The following is a 19701-nucleotide window of genomic DNA, read 5'->3' as shown; positions in this document are numbered from 1 at the left end:
ATGTTTGTCTCTGTCCTTTGACACCTGAACGCAGCACCGAGCAGAAAAGGAGTCCGGATATCTGTTGGGTTCTTCAGAACTTCCTGGTTTAATAATTTAAAAAAAGACCTTATTGTAATCAGGCAGGCTCCATATAATGGACCTGTCAGCTTCCCTTAGAAACACCTGTCTTTCACAACAGCTGAGTCTCAGAGAAACACTCACCTGGATGTGCAGAGGTGAGACAGGTGCGGAAGATGAAGACAAACTGAGAGGCGCGAGCGCGAGCTGACTGAGGAAAACCAGCGGGAACCACGTGACCGTCAGCTGACCCCAGTAAGCACGCCAAGCGCGTCAAAGTCAAAGAACTGGTTGGGCGGGCGCACGCGCGTTTAACAGGTGACCGAAGCAGAGATTTCGGAGCTCACTATGAAAGCACCGCGCTGTTAGCTGCGACCCCGCGCGTTCTTCTGGCCCAACGCCCTGGTCTGGTTGGTACTGACCCAGATAAAGCCACCCACGACTTGGACGCTCGGTTCTGACAACTGGGCTCGGCTGTCCCCCGCCGCCTATCAGCAGAGGATGGCACAGCCTCCGCCTGCCCTCCCTCCGCCCTATAAAAACCTGCGTCCTGGCTCGCGCGTTTACTAACCATGAAAACACGACGCGGAGGTATCCGCCGCACTCCGGCTCCAGCCTGCAGCGGACGCGTCCTCAGAGGCCCGCTGTATAGAAGAAGGAAGCGCCTATATCGACCGAAAACAAATAGAGCATCTTTACCTGCTGCCGCATCTCGGTGCTGTCTGCATCACCCGCAGCATCTGCGGCATCTGCGGCCATGGCAGTAGCAGGAGGAGGAGGAGGAAGAGGAGGGGGAGGGGGATGGGTCAGCGTCGCAGAGAGGGGGCTCATGTAGGACTTTTAAAAAATATATATTTTCCCTTATGCTTTATTTCGTTTAGTTCTAAGGGGGGGGGGGGGGTCATATCTCCCTTGGATAAGTTCTGCTCAGAAAAACTTCACTATCTTTTCTGTAAATTCTGCCTTTTTTAACTCAGAATATGAATCAACTTTTTAAAAAATGTTCGTGTTTAGAAAAGCGTGTTTTAAGGAAACTGTTATTTTAAAATATTTATATATATGCTGTTCCACAGGCCACCGCTAGATGGAAGAATAGGCATTTCCGGCTACCACAATTATCTGGAGCCCCAAATTGTTCATAATAAAAATAAAAAGAATTGACTTTGTGCAATCACACAATCAACCAACAAACCTCTCATAAATATATAAAAAGATCATGAAATTGTGAAATCTGCATGCAGATTTTAAACTAACCATTATGTTATTAAATATATATAATTTTGCTTTAAAAACCTGTTCATTATTTTAAAACAGCATTTTAAAATTCATTCATTCATTCATCTTCTTCCATTTTGTCCCTTTCGGGGTCACGGGGCTGCCGGAGCCTATCCCGGCCACTGGTGGGCGAAGGCAGGGGACATCCTGGACAGGTCGCCAGTCTGTCGCAGGCATTTTAAAATATTCCTTTTTAATCATGCTGAATATTATCATAATTCTATGGCTTTTTTTTAGAAACTCTGATTTCAAACTCAGTATTTTCCAGAGTAGCTTTGTTTTTATTTAACATTGCTGTTTTTCAGAATGTATGAGTATTTAAAAAGAACAAGTTAATGATACAAAATAAAAATGGTAGAACCAAGAATGTGACTGAATGAGGAAGAAGTAGTAAGGTTAAGGATTAAACTTTTTTGTTTTGTTAATGCATATAAACACCTTATGCATGCTTTTGAATAGATGTAATTATGTTATATATGCTCTCCATCATGAAAAAATTCTACAACATGTTAAAAACACCAAAAACACTATTTTCATTGGAGTGGGCCTTTAAGCCAGTTTATTTTTGACCAATCAGGGACCCATTTGGTAGTGACATATGGGTAGTGTCCTTCTCAATTCAGAAAAGTGCCAGTCGTTTATAAACAATTTGATTAGAAAGGAGAAATTAATTATAGCAGTTTGCATCTGGATGGAATTATACGATACCAAGTTCTTCATTTATCAATTCATTCAATTTTATTTGTATAGCCCAAATTCACAACGACATGGGCTTCGTATCGGTAACTGAAAAAAATAAACTCAAAAGGATCATAAATACATAGAATTCAATAGGAAAATACTAAATTGAACTAACAAACTGACAAAGCCAAACTGGACATCCCTGCCCTTAGACCCCCCTTCGCGGTAAGGAAAATCTCCTAAAAAAAATGGATTCCGGGAAAAACGAAGAAACCCCAGGGGTGCCCACATGAAGGCGGGATCCTCCCCCAGAACGGACAGGCGATTTACCAGAACTCATAGAGAAGAAGGAACCTATCTAACTCTACAACTACATGTTTAAAGTCCAGCAGACGAGCTTCATCCAGACTGAGTTTGGGAGACAGTCAGGGGCGCGAGTCGAGCCGGAGACAGGATCCACAGCCAGGTGTAGGAGCAGGAGCAGAGACGAGGTACACGGTCAGGTACAGGAGCACGGATGAGCCAACTGGAATCTGGAAGCACTTCCACTCCCCAGGAGGGGAGAGGGAAAGAGGGACAGTACATGAATCGCACTGCACCAAACAGAGGCATGGAGAACAAGATTATGAATAAAAATCAAGAATAGAGGAGAGGAAGGGTAGAAGTAGATGAGAAAAGAGGACAGAACCCCAGTGCACCATAGTCACCCCAGCTTCAACTTCTAGAAGCCTTTTAAAACAAATAGTTATTGTTATTAAGTTTAATTTAAACATATTAACATTAAGTTAAATAATCTCTGAATACTAACTAGTCTGACAATAAGCCTGTCCAAAGAGGAATGTTTTCAGTCTAACTTTGAATGTAGAAACTGAGTCGGCCTCTCTAACATGAGCTGGGAGCTTTTTCCATAAAACAGGGGCTTGGTGGCTAAACGCTCTCCCTCCAACCGTACTTTTACTAATTGTAGGAACCACAAGCAGTCCTGCATTTTCCACCCTCTTAAACAGGGCGGTGAAAGAAAAAGCATGGCGCAGTGTTTCGGAGGAAGTTGAATTGTAACGTAAGTTAGTTGTCTATTTTTGAGCTCTTCTGCTTACAATGTATCAAATGCTGATAGCATTACCTAATAACCTTTGCTATTTCAACAGATTAGGGGAAGAAAAGACCTCTATATGAGGGAAGAAAGGAGTTTGAAAAAAGGGTTCTCTGTCGTCCTGTCCATCCTGGACCCATTCTTCTTTCAACGGGAGATGAGTGATGAGTGATGTGTTTTAAGTTGTTATTAAAACTTATGTGATCGATGCAGAGATTTTTAATTTTTGGATCATGTATTAGTGCAGCAATCCCCGACTTCTGTGAGACCTGCTCCCCTCTCGGAGCAGGAGTCTGTGCTAGAACCATTTGCTGCTGCTCCTGTGCCTTCCTTTTCTCCAAAGCCATCCACTGCTCCAAGACCCGTGGGTGTGTGCAGGCATTTTTTCAGGCTCTTAAATGACTTGATTATAACTATTAAAACTAAAACAGTCTGTCATGTTTCTGTGTTACACCATCCCAGTCAATTACAATCTTTTATATTTTTCCTACAAAGGATCAAAAAAGAAGAAAAAAAGGCCTCAGGTGGAGCCTGTGAACTTTTAAGCTCTGCAGGCTGGGGTCACAGCCTCCTCTGAGAGGGAAAGTTAGAAATAAATAATATCAGTTATGAGGCTAAATCAGAATTCCTGTAAAATATTTTTTGACTGTCAGACAGACAGACAGACAGACGAGGTCTTTAATAATCCCTGAGGAAATTTTTAAATGGCCATCTGCTGACAATCATAAAACACACACACACACACACATTAAAAACAATAAAAGGTCAATGCTTTAAAAATCAAAAGATTAAAAAATCAATGGATTAAATCATTTAAAAATCAGTGGTAAATGAATGAGCTCAAAAAGTTGATTTTGCATGAAATAGGCCCTTTTACTCTACTTTGGTGGGCTGCTGTTCTTCTCCCTTCTTTTTTACCACTGCTAATCAGAATATAAATATGACTTCATTGATTTGTCATCAGTAAAAAGTGTTTACCCATTGCATGTGTTTACTCAGGCTGCGAACATTTGTGTCTGTAAAAAAGCAGCAGCAGCAGACGCACTGTGATGCGGCACAGCTCCAGAACTCTGTTTTTGACATTATTCTGCTTAACCTGATCCGTCTTTTATTGTGCTTTTTCCTCATCAACCGACTTGGGGAGATGTTCATTGGGCAATGGAGTTCACGTCTCCACAGGATCCAATAAAAACGTGTATAAGGTTTGTGAAAAAAATATGTCTCAGCGTTTCCCCTCAGTGTTTGAAACCTGTCCATTCTGGTAGATCACAGAACCCCACCCACAGCAGAGGGCACACTCTGGACCTGCTCATCATAAAGGGTGTTATTATTTACAATGTCAGTGTGGTTGATGTCGCCATCTCTGATCATTTCTGTGTATAGTTTGAACTGTCTGTTGCTCCCAAACCACCGCCTGGCCCTGCAGTTGTCCAAAGGAGACACTAGGGCACAGTTTGTAGAAATGATAAACCCTGAAAACGCCTCTGGTGCCAATGTTGATGAAATGCTGAATTCCGTTACTTCTAGCATCTTGAATGTTCTGGATGCCATTGCCCCTATGAAGGTTAAATTGAGAAAACATAGACAGAAAGCTCCCTTGAGGAAGGATGATCTAGTCAGGGCACAGAAACAACAGTGCCGCAGAGCTGAGCGAAATTGGCGCAAGTCAAAACTCCAGGTTCATTATGAAATGTATAAGGGGGAGTTGTACGCTTACAACCAGATTTTATGCAGAACAAGGGAAAGGTACTTCTCTGAAATCATTGGAAGTTGCAGCAGCAACTCTCGTATCCTGTTCACAACAGTAAACAGATTAACTAACCCTCCAACCCAGCTACCAATAGAACTGGTTTGCACACCAAAATGTAATGAGTTTGGTGTATGTTTTTAAGGACAAGGTTCAGGGCATTAAAAAAGCCAGTGTATCTGTCACTGACCAAACTGTCCAAGAGACCATCACCAGTGTGAGCTCGTCTACATGCTGCCTTGATGTGCTACCCACTAGATTTCTAAAGTCTGTCCTGAACAGTGTGTTGCCACCAATTACTCTGGAATATTTCCCGAGGCCTAAAAACTGCAATCATTAAACCCCTCCTGAAGAAGAGCGGTCTTGATCCCACTGTACTGAATAATTACAGACCTATCTCTAATCTGCCATTTTTAGGAAAAGTCCTTGAAAAAGTTGTCTACCAACAGCTCACTGACTTTCTCTTATTAAACAATTCGTTTGATGTTTTCCAGTCAGGTTTTAGACCCCATCATAGCACAGAAACTGCTCTTATCAAGGTAACCAACGACATCCGCCTGAACACTGATGATGGAAAAGTCTCTGTCTTAATCCTGCTAGACCTGAGTGCTGCCTTTGATACTGTTGATCATGGGATCCTTTTGCACAGACTCCAAGACTGGGTTGGCATCTCTGGATCTGCCCTAAGTTGGCTCAAGTCTTATCTGGAAGACAGGAAATATTTTGTTGAAATTGGGAGTTGTGTCTCAGACTACATGGCCTTGACTTGTGGTGTGCCCCAGGGATCGATCCTGGGACCCCTTCTGTTCAACCTCTACATGCTGCCACTAGGGCAGTTAATACGCAGTAATAACATATCTTATCACAACTATGCAGATGATACTCAGATCTATGTGTCACTGACAACAGGTGAATATGGGCCGGTGGATTCACTCAGCCACTGCCTCCAACAGATCAGTGCGTGGATGCAGAACAACTTTCTCCAGCTAAACTCAAACAAGACCGAAGTCATTATTTTTGGGCCACAGAAACAAAGAGAAATTGTCAGCAGCTACCTTCATTCTCTGTCTCTTAAACCCTCAAATCAAGTCAGAAATCTAGGGGTAATCATGGACTCTGACCTGAACTTTAACAGCCATATCAAATCAGTAACATCAGCTGCACATTACCATCTGAAAAACATTGCCAAAATCAAAAACATGATGTCAAAGCCAGACCTGGAGATACTTATTCATGCATTTGTCTCCAGTAAGTTAGACTACTGTAACGGCCTGCTCACCAGCCTCTCCAAACAAGCTGTAAAACAGCTTCAGTACATCCAGAATGCTGCTGCTCGAGTCCTGACCAAAACCAGGAAGTATGATCACATTAGTCCTGTGCTCAGGTCTCTGCACTGGCTCCCTGTACCTCAAAGAATAGACTTCAAAGCAGCTCTGCTTGTGTACAAATCTCTCCATGGCAGCGCACCAAAGTACATCTCTGACATGTTAGTGCCATATGAACCATCTCGTACTCTGAGGACCTCAGGGACCGGCCTCCTGTTGATTCCCAGAGTCAGAACTAAACAAGGGGAATCAGCGTTTCAATATTCTGCAGCTAAAATCTGGAACAGCCTCCCTGAAGTCGTAAGACAGGCCTCTTCTGTGTTCATGTTCAAATCTAGACTTAAAACATTTCTGTTTAGCCGTGTATATGACTGAAAGCTCCTATCTGCACTTTTCTTTCCTTTCCTTCCAAATCAATTTTCAAATTTTTTCTTTTCTTTTAAAGTCAATTTTACGTTGATTATTTCTATGATGTATTGTTATTTTAATGCATTTTTCTGTTTTATGAAGCACCTTGAATTACTTTGTGTACAAATTGTGCTATGCAAATAAACTTGCCTTGCAGGCATTGGTATTTAGTGTCATGCCGGCAGCGTTGGACCGAACTTTCACAGTTTATCCTACTGTTCTGAGAACACCTCAGCCCTTAAATTTATCAATGTAACTTACTCATTTGGTTGAATGATCATAAGAAATCCTTATATTTTAAAATGGTTTTCACTTTTCTTCATCCACAGATCCACACGGAGGGGTGAAAGAGCCACAAGCAGCTCCAGAGCCTCGGGTTGCAGAGTCCTGTTCTACACCTACAACGACACAAAGCAGCTTCTGACCTTCTCTGTACCTCTCCAGAAAGATACATCTCAGCCTAGCTTCCACTACTCTTTCTCAGAACTTCATTGTGTGCCTCATCAGCTTTGTTCCTCTGAAGTTTCTACAACTCTGCATGTTTCCTTCTCCTCCAGTCTTCAGACAAAATCTGATTAAAAAAGGATCTCCCTGTACTCCCGTCTGCTGTCCCTTTCAGTGTCCCACTTTTTCTTAGTCAACCTTTTCATCTTCACACACTCCTGACCTTTTGTCATGTTTATTCTTCTTCCTCTTCATGCTTTGCTATTACTCTGGATGACCTTCCTGAAAACAACTCTCTGCATTTAGGCGATCTTGTAACCCAGAAGCCTTTGCACCACAAGGGGGATGGTGCCCCCTTGTGGTAGAATTGATCAATTTTTGATTACATTTGAGAAAGATTCATATTTATTCTATATATTCCAACACATTTTCTTTCCGTTTGATGAATTACTGAGCTATAAACTTTAAGAATGGTTATATTAAACACATGCTTTATTCCTAAAACACTTTTCAAACTGGTATAAACTGGTGCAAAAATACAAACACTGCAGTTAAAAGTTTTACCCTCACTTGTTTCTGTTTAAACCTCTGATATTTGATCTTATTACTATTACTATTTTTCATTGCATTTTATTTAGGAGTTTTTTCAATAATGATGTCAATCATGTTTTTGTAGTGGAAACAGGCTTTTATAATAGAATTGAAATAAGGTTAAGACTGTATGTAATTGAGGGGGAAATGGACTGACCTGTGACTGGGTTCTAGCAGCCGTGACACTTCTTGGCCACGTCAGTTTGTAAAGGTGGTTCTCGTGGAAGGCGAAGAGACTTCATGTCCGGAAATTTATGACAGGTCTGGCACACAAAACACTCAGAGTACTCCACATTCTGGGAACCTGGAAGAAAACAATCTTGTTATCCATAGAAATTCCTTTTTTTAATTCAGATTTTTTTTATTTACTTTGGGAGATGTACTTACTGCTTTAAAAGTCATTTTAATCAACCGTATTCCGTTTTTAAAGTTGTGTGATCCTTTAAGTTCATGACTGGATAAACATGCTTAAGAAGAGCCACAAAATCCAAAGTAAAGTACAAAAGAAACGCACAGGCACCCAGCCCACCTGGCATCACCACCTTGTAGCACTCCAGTGGTTCTGAAAGATGTTGCTGCACTGCATCAGCATCCCTGTTACTTCTCCCAGAGCTGTATTTGACCTCAAACTCAAGTGAGGCCAGCTGGGCTGCCCAACAGTGTTCAGTGACACCAAGCTTTGCAGTAGACAGGTTGCTCAGGGGGTTATTGTCCGTGAAGACAATGCACTTGTCCCAGGAGATACTCCCTGGACTTTCTATTCATCACCCATCTCAGAGCCAGAAACTCCAGCTTCATCGAGCTGTAGTTATCCATTTTACGCTCTTGGGGTCGTAGACCTCGGCTGGCATAAGCAATGGGCCTCACTTCACCTCCTTGCTCCTGCGGCTGTACAGCCATAGCTGGTATCTACCTCCAAAATGCAAGGGAGAGAAAAGTCAGCATAGGCAAAGACAGGGGCTGAGGTTAGTCTAGATTTCAACGTCTCAAATCTTTCACGACACTCCTCCGTCCAGCGTTACATCAAGCCTACTGCTGACTTACCACCAATAGTAACTGGCAAACCCGAGAAATGACTGCAGTTGGTAGATGGTAGTCGGGGGTTCCCAGTTGGCTACCGCCTCTACCTTGCTGGGGTCTGTGGAAACCCCTTTGTCTGAGATCCTATGCCCCAGGTAACTTATCTGCCGTTGAAAGAAGGCACATTTACTCAGTTTAACCTTTAACCCCTCCTGCTGCAACCACCCGAGCACCACCTCAAGCCTCTCCAGGTGCCGGTCAACTGTTGATGAAAAAAACAAAATATCATCCAAGTACAAAGGCAAAAAGTCAGAAAGGATTGCGGTTCCATTCAAAGAGACCGAATGGAGTGCAGAATGCTGTTTTGGCCTTATCTTCCTCTGCAACTGGGACCTGATTGTATCCACTGGCCAGATCTATTGTGGAAAAGCAGCGGGCCCCCACCATTAAGTCCAAAGTTTCTTCAATGGGGGGGAAGAGGGAATGCATCCTTCCTGGTTTTATAGTTCAGCTGATGGTAGTTCACACACATGCAGTCTTATCTTTTTTCCTTACAACCATGATTGGGGAGGCATATGGGCTGCTGCCCTCCCCAATTACCTGGGATTCCAACAACTGCTTAATGTTTTGCTTCACGCCCTTATAATCGGAAGGAGGGGTGCGCTGGTAGCGTTGTCTAACTGGGACATCATCGGGACATCATCCAGCAGGTGGGTGATGTTCAGCCCAAATCCCCCTCTGGTGCTGGCGGAGGGGACAGGTCGGGCTGATCCGGGGTCACCATTTCTGTGGCTACATCGGCCACCTCAGTGACTCCCCGAGGTAAACTCACCACATTTTCTGGAACCAAGGTGCTTATCACTGGGCGTGGGTGAAGTCGCACTCCAGAGTTCTGATTTGTTTTTAAACTGTAGCCTGGATTGGCCACTGCCCAATTCATGTCTCACCGCTGCTACACCTTCATGCCGTGCCCCTCGCTCAAATCACGCCACAGGACCATTGACTTAATATTGAAACTGTCCGCCTCTGCCACGTGAACCATGTTTGGTGTGAACGCAGCTTAAGGGGCAGTTTCACTTAGTCTGATTAGTTCATTCATGCATCATTCATTCATTTTCTATTCCGTTTTATCCCTTTTGGGCTCACGGGGCTGCCAGAGCCCATCCCGGCCACTTGTTGGCGAAGGCAGGGGACACCCCGGACAGTTCGCCAGTCTGTCGCCAGTCAATCACACACCCATTCACTCTCACACTCACACCTAGGGACAATTTAGATTAACCTATGAAGCATGTTTTTGGACAGTGGGAGGAAGCCGGAGAATCCGGAGAGAACCCACGCATGCAAGGGGAGAACATGCAAACTCCACACAGAAAGGTCCCCCATTGCTGTTCTGTTTCAGGCCCCCCAGCCGGGACTTGAACCGGGGCCTTCTTGCTGTGAGGCAAGAGCGCTGACCACTGCACCACCGTGCAATTAGTTCAATTCTAATTCAATTCAAAGCTATAGTATTTATGACTGATTTCATGTTTTGTACAATTACCGGTGTGAAGCCCATTAAGACAACTGTGTTGTAATATTGGACTTTATAAATAAAATGGAATTGAATCGTTTAAAATTTCCTATTCAATACAATACAATCAAGACCCAAAAAGAAGAGGCAACACGTTTCTGCATTTCAGTAGACAGCTGATTTATTGCAGTCTTTCATGTAGTCCATAAGGTCTCAACTCGAGATAAATCGTTTTATTTTTTTAAAAAAAAGGATTACAGTGTTGGTCTAAAGTTGACTCATCCATGTGGACCGAAACAGAACATTTTTGCTTCCAAAAGGCACAAATGTTAACGCCTGTAACAGAAAATAACACAATGAGGAACTTTAGGAGTGGAAACTGCTCGGAATGACAGCATAAAGTGCAAAAGAACTTGAATAAATATGTAAAAGTAGTTTTCTGCAGAACTTGTATGCATTTAAAGTAATGTGACAGTTTTAGTAGATTTATTTTTTCTGGTTTTTAATTCCAGAGAACACTGCCCTCTACTGTTCCTTTGTAAGAAGGACATAAAAATGACTCCAGAAAACAAGAAAATTTTTTGAAACAAAAGAGGGGCAGCTTTCTTTCACAGCTTCAACAGTTCATGCTACAAAGCTCTGCTCTTTCACTTTCTAGAGCTGTTATGTTTTCAGTGCATTCAAAATGTGACAAATTCTTACTTTTTTGGGATTTAGTGGGAACACGCAGTTAAGCGTTTGTCACATATTTTAAAATAGATTGAGCCCATTTGTGCAGAACAGCTTAAACATTTGTGCAGCACGTTATCCTCTATTCTTTCTTGATGCCTGCCACTACAAAAAAAAACACGATTATGATAACAATAATCAAGTTTTTACATCAAACAAAAGCCACACATCCCTTTCACATTCAGTCTAAAGCTCAAATGACTATTAGAGAAAGGTTCCTGAGCAAAGAATAAACAGTGTGTTTACGTTTGGCAGCATTTCTTCTTTTGGAACAAATCTGAGAGCACCAGAAGATCCGGCTTGATTGAAACAGAAACACATTTTCCTGTTAAAGAAAGAGTCCGAACGGTTTGATCTTCAGCAGGAGCACTGCCAGGGAAGATCCCAAGAACACTGAGATGATTCCCTCAGACAGATAGCAGCAGGTGATGATGAGGAGGGAACAGGCACAGGCTCCTGTTTTCTGGAGGGGTTACCCCACAGCAGCAGGGAGTGGAGGAGAACGCCTCACAGTCTGGAGGTGCTCTTAATGAAGCTGGAGTCTACTTCCATCCCCAGAAAAGAGGTGCACGGCGGGGGGATGCGCTGTCCTGAGAGCTGCTAAGGCCACGGATGCTCCAGTCCAGAGGGCTGGAAGGAAGCTCCTGCACAGACAAGAAAACTGGAATGAGCATTTCAGTCTGAGGCCAGGCGTTGAGCTTAGAGTGATGAAAAACACCTGAACTGAACAATCCGCCGGGTCCTGAAAGCTGCAGGCCTTCAGTGGTTCTGGAGAGCAGACAGCCGGAGCATCTTTGGAAGGATCAGGCCTTCCCTGTGACAAGTTTATGGAAATTAGACATTTCATTTAGATTTCTTTATTGCTGCAATTAGGCTGCTTCCAGCATAATGTTTGATTATTTACAAAAACTACCAAAATTGTGTTTTAGCAGAAGTTTCCTTGTTTATATATTTAGCATTTTTAGCTTCTTTTTATCAAATACCGTACTAGTCGGACTATAAGTTGCTTTGGAGTTCAGGTTGCAAATGCCAAAAATATGCATAATTAAGACGGAAAAAAAAAAATCACAATGCACTTTTGGGGGAAATTTAGTTTAAAAAATACAGTAAAACAGAATGGACATTTTATTATCAAAGGTAAATCATAATAACAATAATTGAATGAAAATATATATGCGACTTATAAAAATACAGTACTATATCATTTCAACCTATTTAAACAAAATTATTTACCTTAGTTTTACTTAATTTTAGCATCTACTTCAGTATCTACCTTTAAACAGTATTATGTTTTGAGTATTTTCACTAGATACTCCATTTGCTATCAACATGTATCGTTAAATAGAAACCTCCATAATTTGGATTAGTGTTCTTGGCACCTAAATTAGCCCTTTAGCATTATTCAGTATTATTGAGGCTTTTTCAGCTGATTTAATGTCCAGAATTGAGCATTTTCATTTGTTTTTAAAACCTAAAACTGTTGTATTTTAATTCAAAATTTCCATCTTCTTCCACTCATCTGGGACCGGGTCGCGGGGGCAGCAGTCTAAGCAGAGATGCCCAGACTTCTCTCGCCCCACCACTTCCTCCAGCTCCTCTGGGGGGGGGGGACCCCTAGGCCAGCCAAGAGGCATAGTCTCTCCAGCGTGTCCCTGGTCTTCCCCGGGGACTCCTCCCAGTGGAGCATGCCCAGAACACCTCCCCAGGTAAGCGCCAAGGAGGCGTCCGGACTCAATGCCCGAGCCACCTCAACTGGCCCCTTTGGATGTGGAGGAGAAGCGGTTCTACTCCGAGCTCTCCGCGGGTGACCGAGCTTCTCACCCTATCTCTAAGGGAGCGGCCAATCACCCTACAGAGGAAGCTCATTTCAGCCGCTTGTATTCGGGACTCTGTTCTTTCAGTTATGACCCAGAGCTCATTCAATTTAACTTTATTTGTATAGTGGTTTTCACGCTACAGAGCATCTCAAAGTGCTTCCCATAATAAAATAGATATTAGTAAGATAAAAACAAAAACATGAGTTAAAATAGTAAACATAGTCAAAAGAATACTAATAATAAAATAAATAAATGAAAACATATAAAAAAACCAAACACATCTCACAAGTACAATATAAATAAATCGGATTTATTGTTAATATTTATAAAATCAAATGAAAACATATGGGCAAGTATAAATGATGTAAAATGACTATAGGTGAGTTTTGGAACAAAGATCGACCAGAATTTTGCTTAATTTCCTTTCATTTAATTTAGCAGTGTACACTTTCTTTGGTACAACAAAGTTTCAATTAGGTTTCAACTGTTTTTTATAATTTAACAATTCATATTTGGCATAACATTTTTAGCACAATATACTTGGCATATATCATTTAATTAATTTTTTTTTCTTTTGTGTTTAATTTTTTACTAGTTGATCATTCCAAACATAAAGTTAATATTTTTGTTATGCACTGTTTCGTGTTAGCTGTATTGAGCTAAACTAGAGGCCAACATTTTAACCCGTTTCAGCTCATTTAGCACATTTTCAGCAGGGCTACGATCTCAGCAGTTATCTTAGCGTTTCCTGCCTTTAGTGTAGCATTTTAAACCCTGTTCTTTTTTCCCCTCTTTGATATACTTTAGCTTCATCGGGTGGAACATCGGCATCTTTAGCCGCTAAGCTTTCCCAGCAGTCTCTGCTTTGACTCACCAGGCCTGAAGCGTGAGCAGACAAACTCCCCAGCCGCTTCTTAGTGAACACCTGTGGAGGATGAGAGGAAGAAAAAACAGAAAGTGTGTTCAGGTAAACACACCTGCTTTGAGCATTTATTTTTTAATCGGGGTTTTCTCCTTCAGGCTTCAAGATTTTCCAAATGTCAAACTCACATTGTTCCTGGAGTCGACTCCAAGGCATCTGAGCAGGATTTGGTTGCTGTGAGATCCATCCCAGCGAAACTGGAGGCCCACTGAGCTGTGGATGTGGTGGTGGGGCCACAGCATCGTCCGCTCTGTCCTGGAAGAAGATCAGTGGACGTCATGAGTCCCTGCTGTTAGTAGAACATGGAAAAACCTCATCTAGATCGTATTAAAAGAACACATTTGCAGGAAATGCAGTGTGGGTTTTTTTTTAGCCCAAAGTCATTTGATTTTATGAATCTGCCAATACAAAGTCCTGATCCACTTTAAAAAAAGCGACACATTAAAAAAAGGAACAAATTAATAAACAGATACAGATTTTTCTTTGATTTACCATCTTTAATCATTTAACAATCAAACACTCCAGTGAAGTAGTTTAAACAATCAAGCAAAAATGGTCTCAACTATCAACTAATAATAATAGTTAACTATTAAATAGTAAAAATAGGTGATAATTTATCATGTGTGAAGTTTGGTGACTTTAGCTTCACTTTCTCCAGAACTACTGTTATTTTTTGATTAATTATAATCTATGTTTACATGAAAAATTCTCAAAAATAGAAATCACTTTCTTCCTAAATCAATGTTGTAGCATAAATATGATAAGTATTCATTACTAGAAAAGTAACTATTTATTAGTATTTTTTTTTATGGAGATGTTATTGATCTTTTCCAGGAGCTTGCACTTTGTAGACGGTTCCTTGGCAGCCGTCTCTCCATTTAATTCTCATCGAAAAAGTTCAAAATACTTATATTTTTTCTAGTCAAATTTCTTTGTAGGTCATTGCTTGGGTTAAATCAAACCAATAGAGACACTTGCGCCAGTTTTAAATATCTATTGAAAGAGTTTTTGATCCCTGAAGTCCGAATTTGTGAACATCTTGCTAACTTCACCCGGTTTTTACCTTTACCTTTTGTGCTCCTCCTTCTCAAACTAACGCTGTAGTGTCTGTAGTAACAAGGTTGACAGATTTAGTGCCGATTTTATGAAGAGAATAAAAGAAATATCTGATCTCTGATCGGGAAACATCATCCAATTTCAATCGAGTCTGAAATTGTGTGATCGGATCGAGACATCCCAGCTGAGAACCAACATCAGGACAGAAGATAAATATAGCTGGAGTTGGGACGCTGTTAGCATTGTAACGGATCAAACATTATTATGGAGCGCTTCATGTTTTTGGTTTATGTCTGTGTTCACATGAATCTGAGAGCGCAGTGACCAGAAGAAAGAATCACCTCTGGACTAGACTGCTTGTTTTGGTTTTTGAATGAAGGAAGTCTGCAGCCGTTTTCCATCCTTTTCAGATCAAAAGCATGAATATTGGGTCAATCGTGGAGAATCAGAGGATGCTGTAACATTTAGAGAAGAGACTTCGGTGCAGCTGTGGATCAAGATGACCTGCAGGCCCCCTCAAACACTGAAGAAGACTCTTTTATGGACTAAAAGACATGTAAAGATCCAGGAAATCAGCATGAAGCTGCATTATCCAGACCACATGGAGCTGGGATGATCATCATCTGGGTCTTTGTTTACTTTGTTTACAGGTTTATATAGTATGTGACTTTAACTAACGTAGTAATTAAAGTTATGCAAAAGTTAAACTTTCTACATTACTGTGATCAGAGCCTAAAATATTTAAACATTGACCGATCTGCCAGATGAGCTTTTATTTTGAAAATATCATAAGGAAGGGGAAGTGTACCTTTAAAGATGTTGTTACTTTGGGGTTATTTATGTCTTATTTTTAATTAAATTAAAATTCCAAACTGATTCAATCTCATGCTTGTTCAAAAAAATATTTTTTTTTAAATTAAAATAGATCAGAATTGCTTTTTGAGACACAGAACAGATTTGACTTTAGTTTACAGGGAGAAAAAAATGAAACAAATGAAAGCTGAAGAAGGAAAAATGGTTGTGGCTGCATGATAGCAGTTGTACCTTTGAGTGTGACTGACATCTGCAGCCTCCTCACTCTGTGGAGGAAGCTGGGCTTGAAGAACAGCGCTGAGATCAAGCAGTTCCTCCTCTTCCTCCTCAGCTTGAAGCAGAACCTCAGGAAAGCTGGACTGGAGAAGCTGCAGGACGCGGCACGCAGTCTGACCCACAGGGTTCAGGTCAATTTATGCAGATGTGCTTTTGATTGATCTTTATTTTATTTTAGAAACGGACCCTACCTGAGTGCTGCTCCTCCTCCCACCTCCGGGTTCCTCCTCCTCCTCCTCCTCAGGGTGCAGGCTGCTGACCGCCTCTCTGAACTCCACGTGGTCCATCAGTGAAAATCGCTCCTCAAAGTGCCCCCATGCCCCGCCTCCACCCCCATGCGCGGATGCTGAGCAGAAATCTGCAAAGCTGTCGCTCAGTGGGATGCTTCCCAGGATCCTTTGCTCAGAGTTCCTTTCAGTCAAATGTGCTCCTTCTGTGCTGGACTCGCACTGGCGGGAGGTAGCAGATGTTTCCTGAGCCTCGCCATCATCCTGAGGATGACTGCGGTCCTGAGGTTGGAAGGCTGTTTCTGGCGAGCACACATCTTCCTTTGCCCCGAGGGCATGCTGGGATCTGGGTGCAGACTGGGTAACGCCCCTCTGTCCTGAGTTACCCACCTGCTGGTTTGCTCCTCCCACCTGGCTGTCCCACCGCTCGGTGAGACCACAGCACCACGGGTGTGCCGCCTGCTCGCCAAAAACACCAAAATCAGCAAACCCCATCTCCCCCTCAGGGGAAGAGGAGCCCTCTAGAGACAAGATCCGGTCACCCCCATCAAATCCATTAGTGAGAGGCAAGGAGGAGGCGGCAGCGGAGAGCTGCGACCCCCCAGCACCTGCATGACCATCAGATGGGAGAGCGTGGATGGAGTCCGGCTTCACAGGTCCCGGTCTGAAACAGGACCCCGCTTCTTTAGCATCTTCACAGTCAGAGAGCTCCTTTAACTCCTCGTCAAATGTAGAGGAGGAGCAGGAAGGGGGCGAGGCCATGACAGCAGGCTTCAAGGGCTCTCCTAGTGAGACCTGAAGGCCTCATGGGTCTGAAAGAGAGAACAGGTGAAGAACTGTAGGTAAGAAGTGATTCCCCAACCAAAAAAATGGATCTTATCTTGTAAAGATTGTAAAGTTCTACATCAGTATTTGTTTTTACTGGTAAACGTTTATTTTAAATTGTCTTCATATATGTTCTCCATCATCGGAAAAATGCCACCAGAACATGTTAAAAACACCATTTTCATTAGGACTCTTTGATATTTTACCTAATTCTTTGCTTTTTACTGATTAATTTCTGTTGATGCCAGAAAATCAATGTGAAAAAGAAAGTGCTTCACAAAAATCTCTCAACAGACCCAAACTACCACATATCATGACACTCCCCCCACAGGTTGCAGTGTAAACAATGAATGATCACAGTGATAGTGATGCTGTAGTAACGCTGGAGCAAATCTGACCTGTTTCACTGCCTTTTCCTGTCCGACTTGTTCGTCCTGCTACAAAGTGTAGATCTCAGATTAATCCCAGCCCTCAGATTCTATCAGATTAGGATTGAAGAATGGATTTCCTCAAAGGAGACCTGTGGATATCGATTCTGTGTGGTACTTTTAAGTGCAAAGTTTAATTCTTCTTTGTTGTTTAGTTTGGACTTCCAGTTTTTGGGTTCTTTTTTTTTGTTGTTGAGGAATTTTGCCCAAATGTCTCTTGTTTGTCAACCGGCAGCTCGGTCACCTGTCAGTAAATTAGCCCAGGACAGATTATCTGTCACATGAGCAACCCAGTAATCCCCAATCCAGTACGCCACTTTGCATGACTCAAAGCTAATATTTACAGCTCATTTTCTCCCTAATAACAGTAAATCCACTAGCATTTCATCCAGAACCCCTAGTCCATCACAATTGCTGAAAATTGAGACCGACATATTTATAAAAACACACATTCACGTTGAGTTATGGTGACCTGCAAACCAACGTAAAGTTGCTAAAGAAGTTCATGCTAAGGAATTTTCCAATTTCAGTTAATGAAACAAAAAAAAAAGAAAAAAAAAAAAGAAAATACATTCAAAAGGAACTGCTAATCCCAAACCTCTCGTTTTCCCATCTCCCCCGGCTGATTAGCTAAAGTGACCTCCAGCTAACTCACGTAACGACTTGTCGCTTCGAAACAAAAAAAACACAAAACAGGAATTTAAAGGGAACCTCCTGTTTAAATGAAGAGGTTTTAATTTACCCGTATGCTGTCCCTCAGCCTCTCAGTTCATGCCACAGCCCAGTTTTCCATCTTCCTCTCCCAACATCACTTCTGTTTATGAGGCACGACAAAGAGGAAATCTCTCACTCCGCGCCTTAGTACCGTTTTTTTTTTTTTTTTTTTTAGTTGGAGATAGGAAAACAGGAAAAGGTCCAAAACGGAAGGCGCTGGACTGGATCCGCTCTGACCCAACCCACTGTTTCCGTGAAAACGGAGCCCCCTGCCTGAAAATAAACCTCCGATTTCACCGTCAGCTCAAACATTCTTCAGCGAAGTGACACCTCTTCTTATGATACGATCTTAATGGAGCGGATGTGGAGCAATGTCGCCCCCTAAAGAGGACAATTGGCTTTGCACCCTCAGTTTCATTCATTGGGCTTTAAATGATAACCGAATTTCATACCAAATGTTATTTTTTCACCCATTTACAAACATATTTTTTCTCCACACAAATACTACATATGAAACAGCAAATACATTATATATAGACATAAATCTTTATTTTATCTATCTTGGTTTACTCAAAGCATCCTTCTGGTTCATCAACTGTTTGACTCAAAAGGATATTTGGTGTCACATGAAGAATTCTGCCTTAAATACTGCATCAAAATCCCTAAAACTGAGTTTAAAATAGTCGTAAAAGCAACCCCTAAATGTATTAGTGTGTTATTCAAAAGCTCATCATTACAGAGTCCAAATTTATCATCATTTGACTCCACTAAATTAGAAATTGGCCACATTTGTCTTTCCTCTTTCCATTCTTTATGTAATTTCTTACTGGAATAACCTAGTTTACTAATTAGAGTGGAAAAAGATCTGGAATCTGTCAGCAAAATATCTTTTAATCAATAAAGTGAAAGAATTCCTTTTAAATTAATCCATAAATTCTACCCATTCACAATGTATTTACAAAAATTCATAAAAAGACATTGATGCAACCCACTCTTTTTGTCAAGAACACCTTGAAGATGTTGTACATTTGTTTTGATCATGACCTTTTTCCACCAAACTTAGGTCTAAAGTTTGTAACTTCATTTCCACCCACATAAATAGACTCAGGCTTGTACCTTTGCTTCAAACATGGACAGTTTGGCCTCACCCACTGTCCATTTCATAAAAAACAACAATTATACATAATTAGGCTCATAGTATTTTTATGCAAATGGAACCTTCATAAATCCAAATTTACATATCATACCCCTCATTTTTAATGTTTGTCAATGAGGTCAAACAATACACGAACACAATAAAACATTCTGACAATAGTTTCAATGTCTTTGTGTCACATTTAATAATAACCCCCTGGCTTGTTCTTTTCCTCTCATTGTATTGCACTGTTTTGTATTGGATAGTTGTGATCAATAAAGTTCTTGGAAAAAAAGAATAAAAAAGAGAACTGAGACATTCACGACGTTATTGTATTGTGTTGTTTGTCAATAAAGTCTGAAAAAAAGCTGGAATCCCATAGACTTTATTGAGAAATAAACGTTTATTTCTCAGTTATTCTGTTCGTCAGAATAACCATTCTTGATTTATCACCTTTTATTAAAATGTTACTAATGAACATCTTACTAATCCATATTTCTTTTCATTATATTTTTGCTGTAGGGCAAGGTATTTAACTTATAAACTGACCAATCAGATGCCTCAATAAAAGTAGGTGGCCTCTTTTTTCCCAAACAAACTTTATT

The 19701-nt window shown here is 41.4% G+C and overlaps 2 protein-coding genes across 3 annotated transcripts in view; both read right to left on the bottom strand.

Annotated features, from left to right (window-relative positions):
- Nucleotides 1-386, bottom strand: part of LOC101163434 (ABC transporter G family member 23) — a 31017-nt gene extending 30631 nt beyond the window's left edge. Inside the window, exon 1 of the mRNA XM_020709348.2 lies at nt 205-386. The gene's annotated coding sequence lies outside the window, so the exon portion shown is untranslated. The remainder of the gene's footprint in view (nt 1-204) is intronic.
- Nucleotides 387-10313: 9927 nt separating this feature from the next.
- On the bottom strand, nt 10314-18683 carry aftph (aftiphilin). Of its 2 annotated transcripts, XM_011484180.2 has the most exons (8): nt 17990-18683; nt 17218-17339; nt 15959-16806; nt 15723-15880; nt 13751-13877; nt 13575-13625; nt 11602-11697; nt 10314-11527 (listed from the first exon to the last, which is right to left on the bottom strand). In XM_011484180.2, exons 3-8 carry the CDS (start codon nt 16754-16756, stop codon nt 11426-11428), a joined length of 1332 nt encoding a protein of 443 aa, XP_011482482.1. In that variant the 5' UTR covers nt 16757-16806; nt 17218-17339; nt 17990-18683; the 3' UTR covers nt 10314-11425. The 2 variants fall into 2 exon arrangements, with proteins under 2 accessions (XP_011482482.1, XP_004077279.1); XM_004077231.3 differs by lacking the exon at nt 17218-17339 and having other exon boundaries at nt 17990-18678.
- Nucleotides 18684-19701: the final 1018 nt, after the last annotated feature.

This window comes from Oryzias latipes, chromosome 15 (genome assembly GCF_002234675.1).
Source record: "Oryzias latipes chromosome 15, ASM223467v1".
NCBI classification, from domain to species: domain Eukaryota; kingdom Metazoa; phylum Chordata; class Actinopteri; order Beloniformes; family Adrianichthyidae; genus Oryzias; species Oryzias latipes.
The sequence above is the reverse complement of the archived record's forward strand: the minus strand, read 5'-3'. Positions and strand labels throughout refer to the sequence as shown.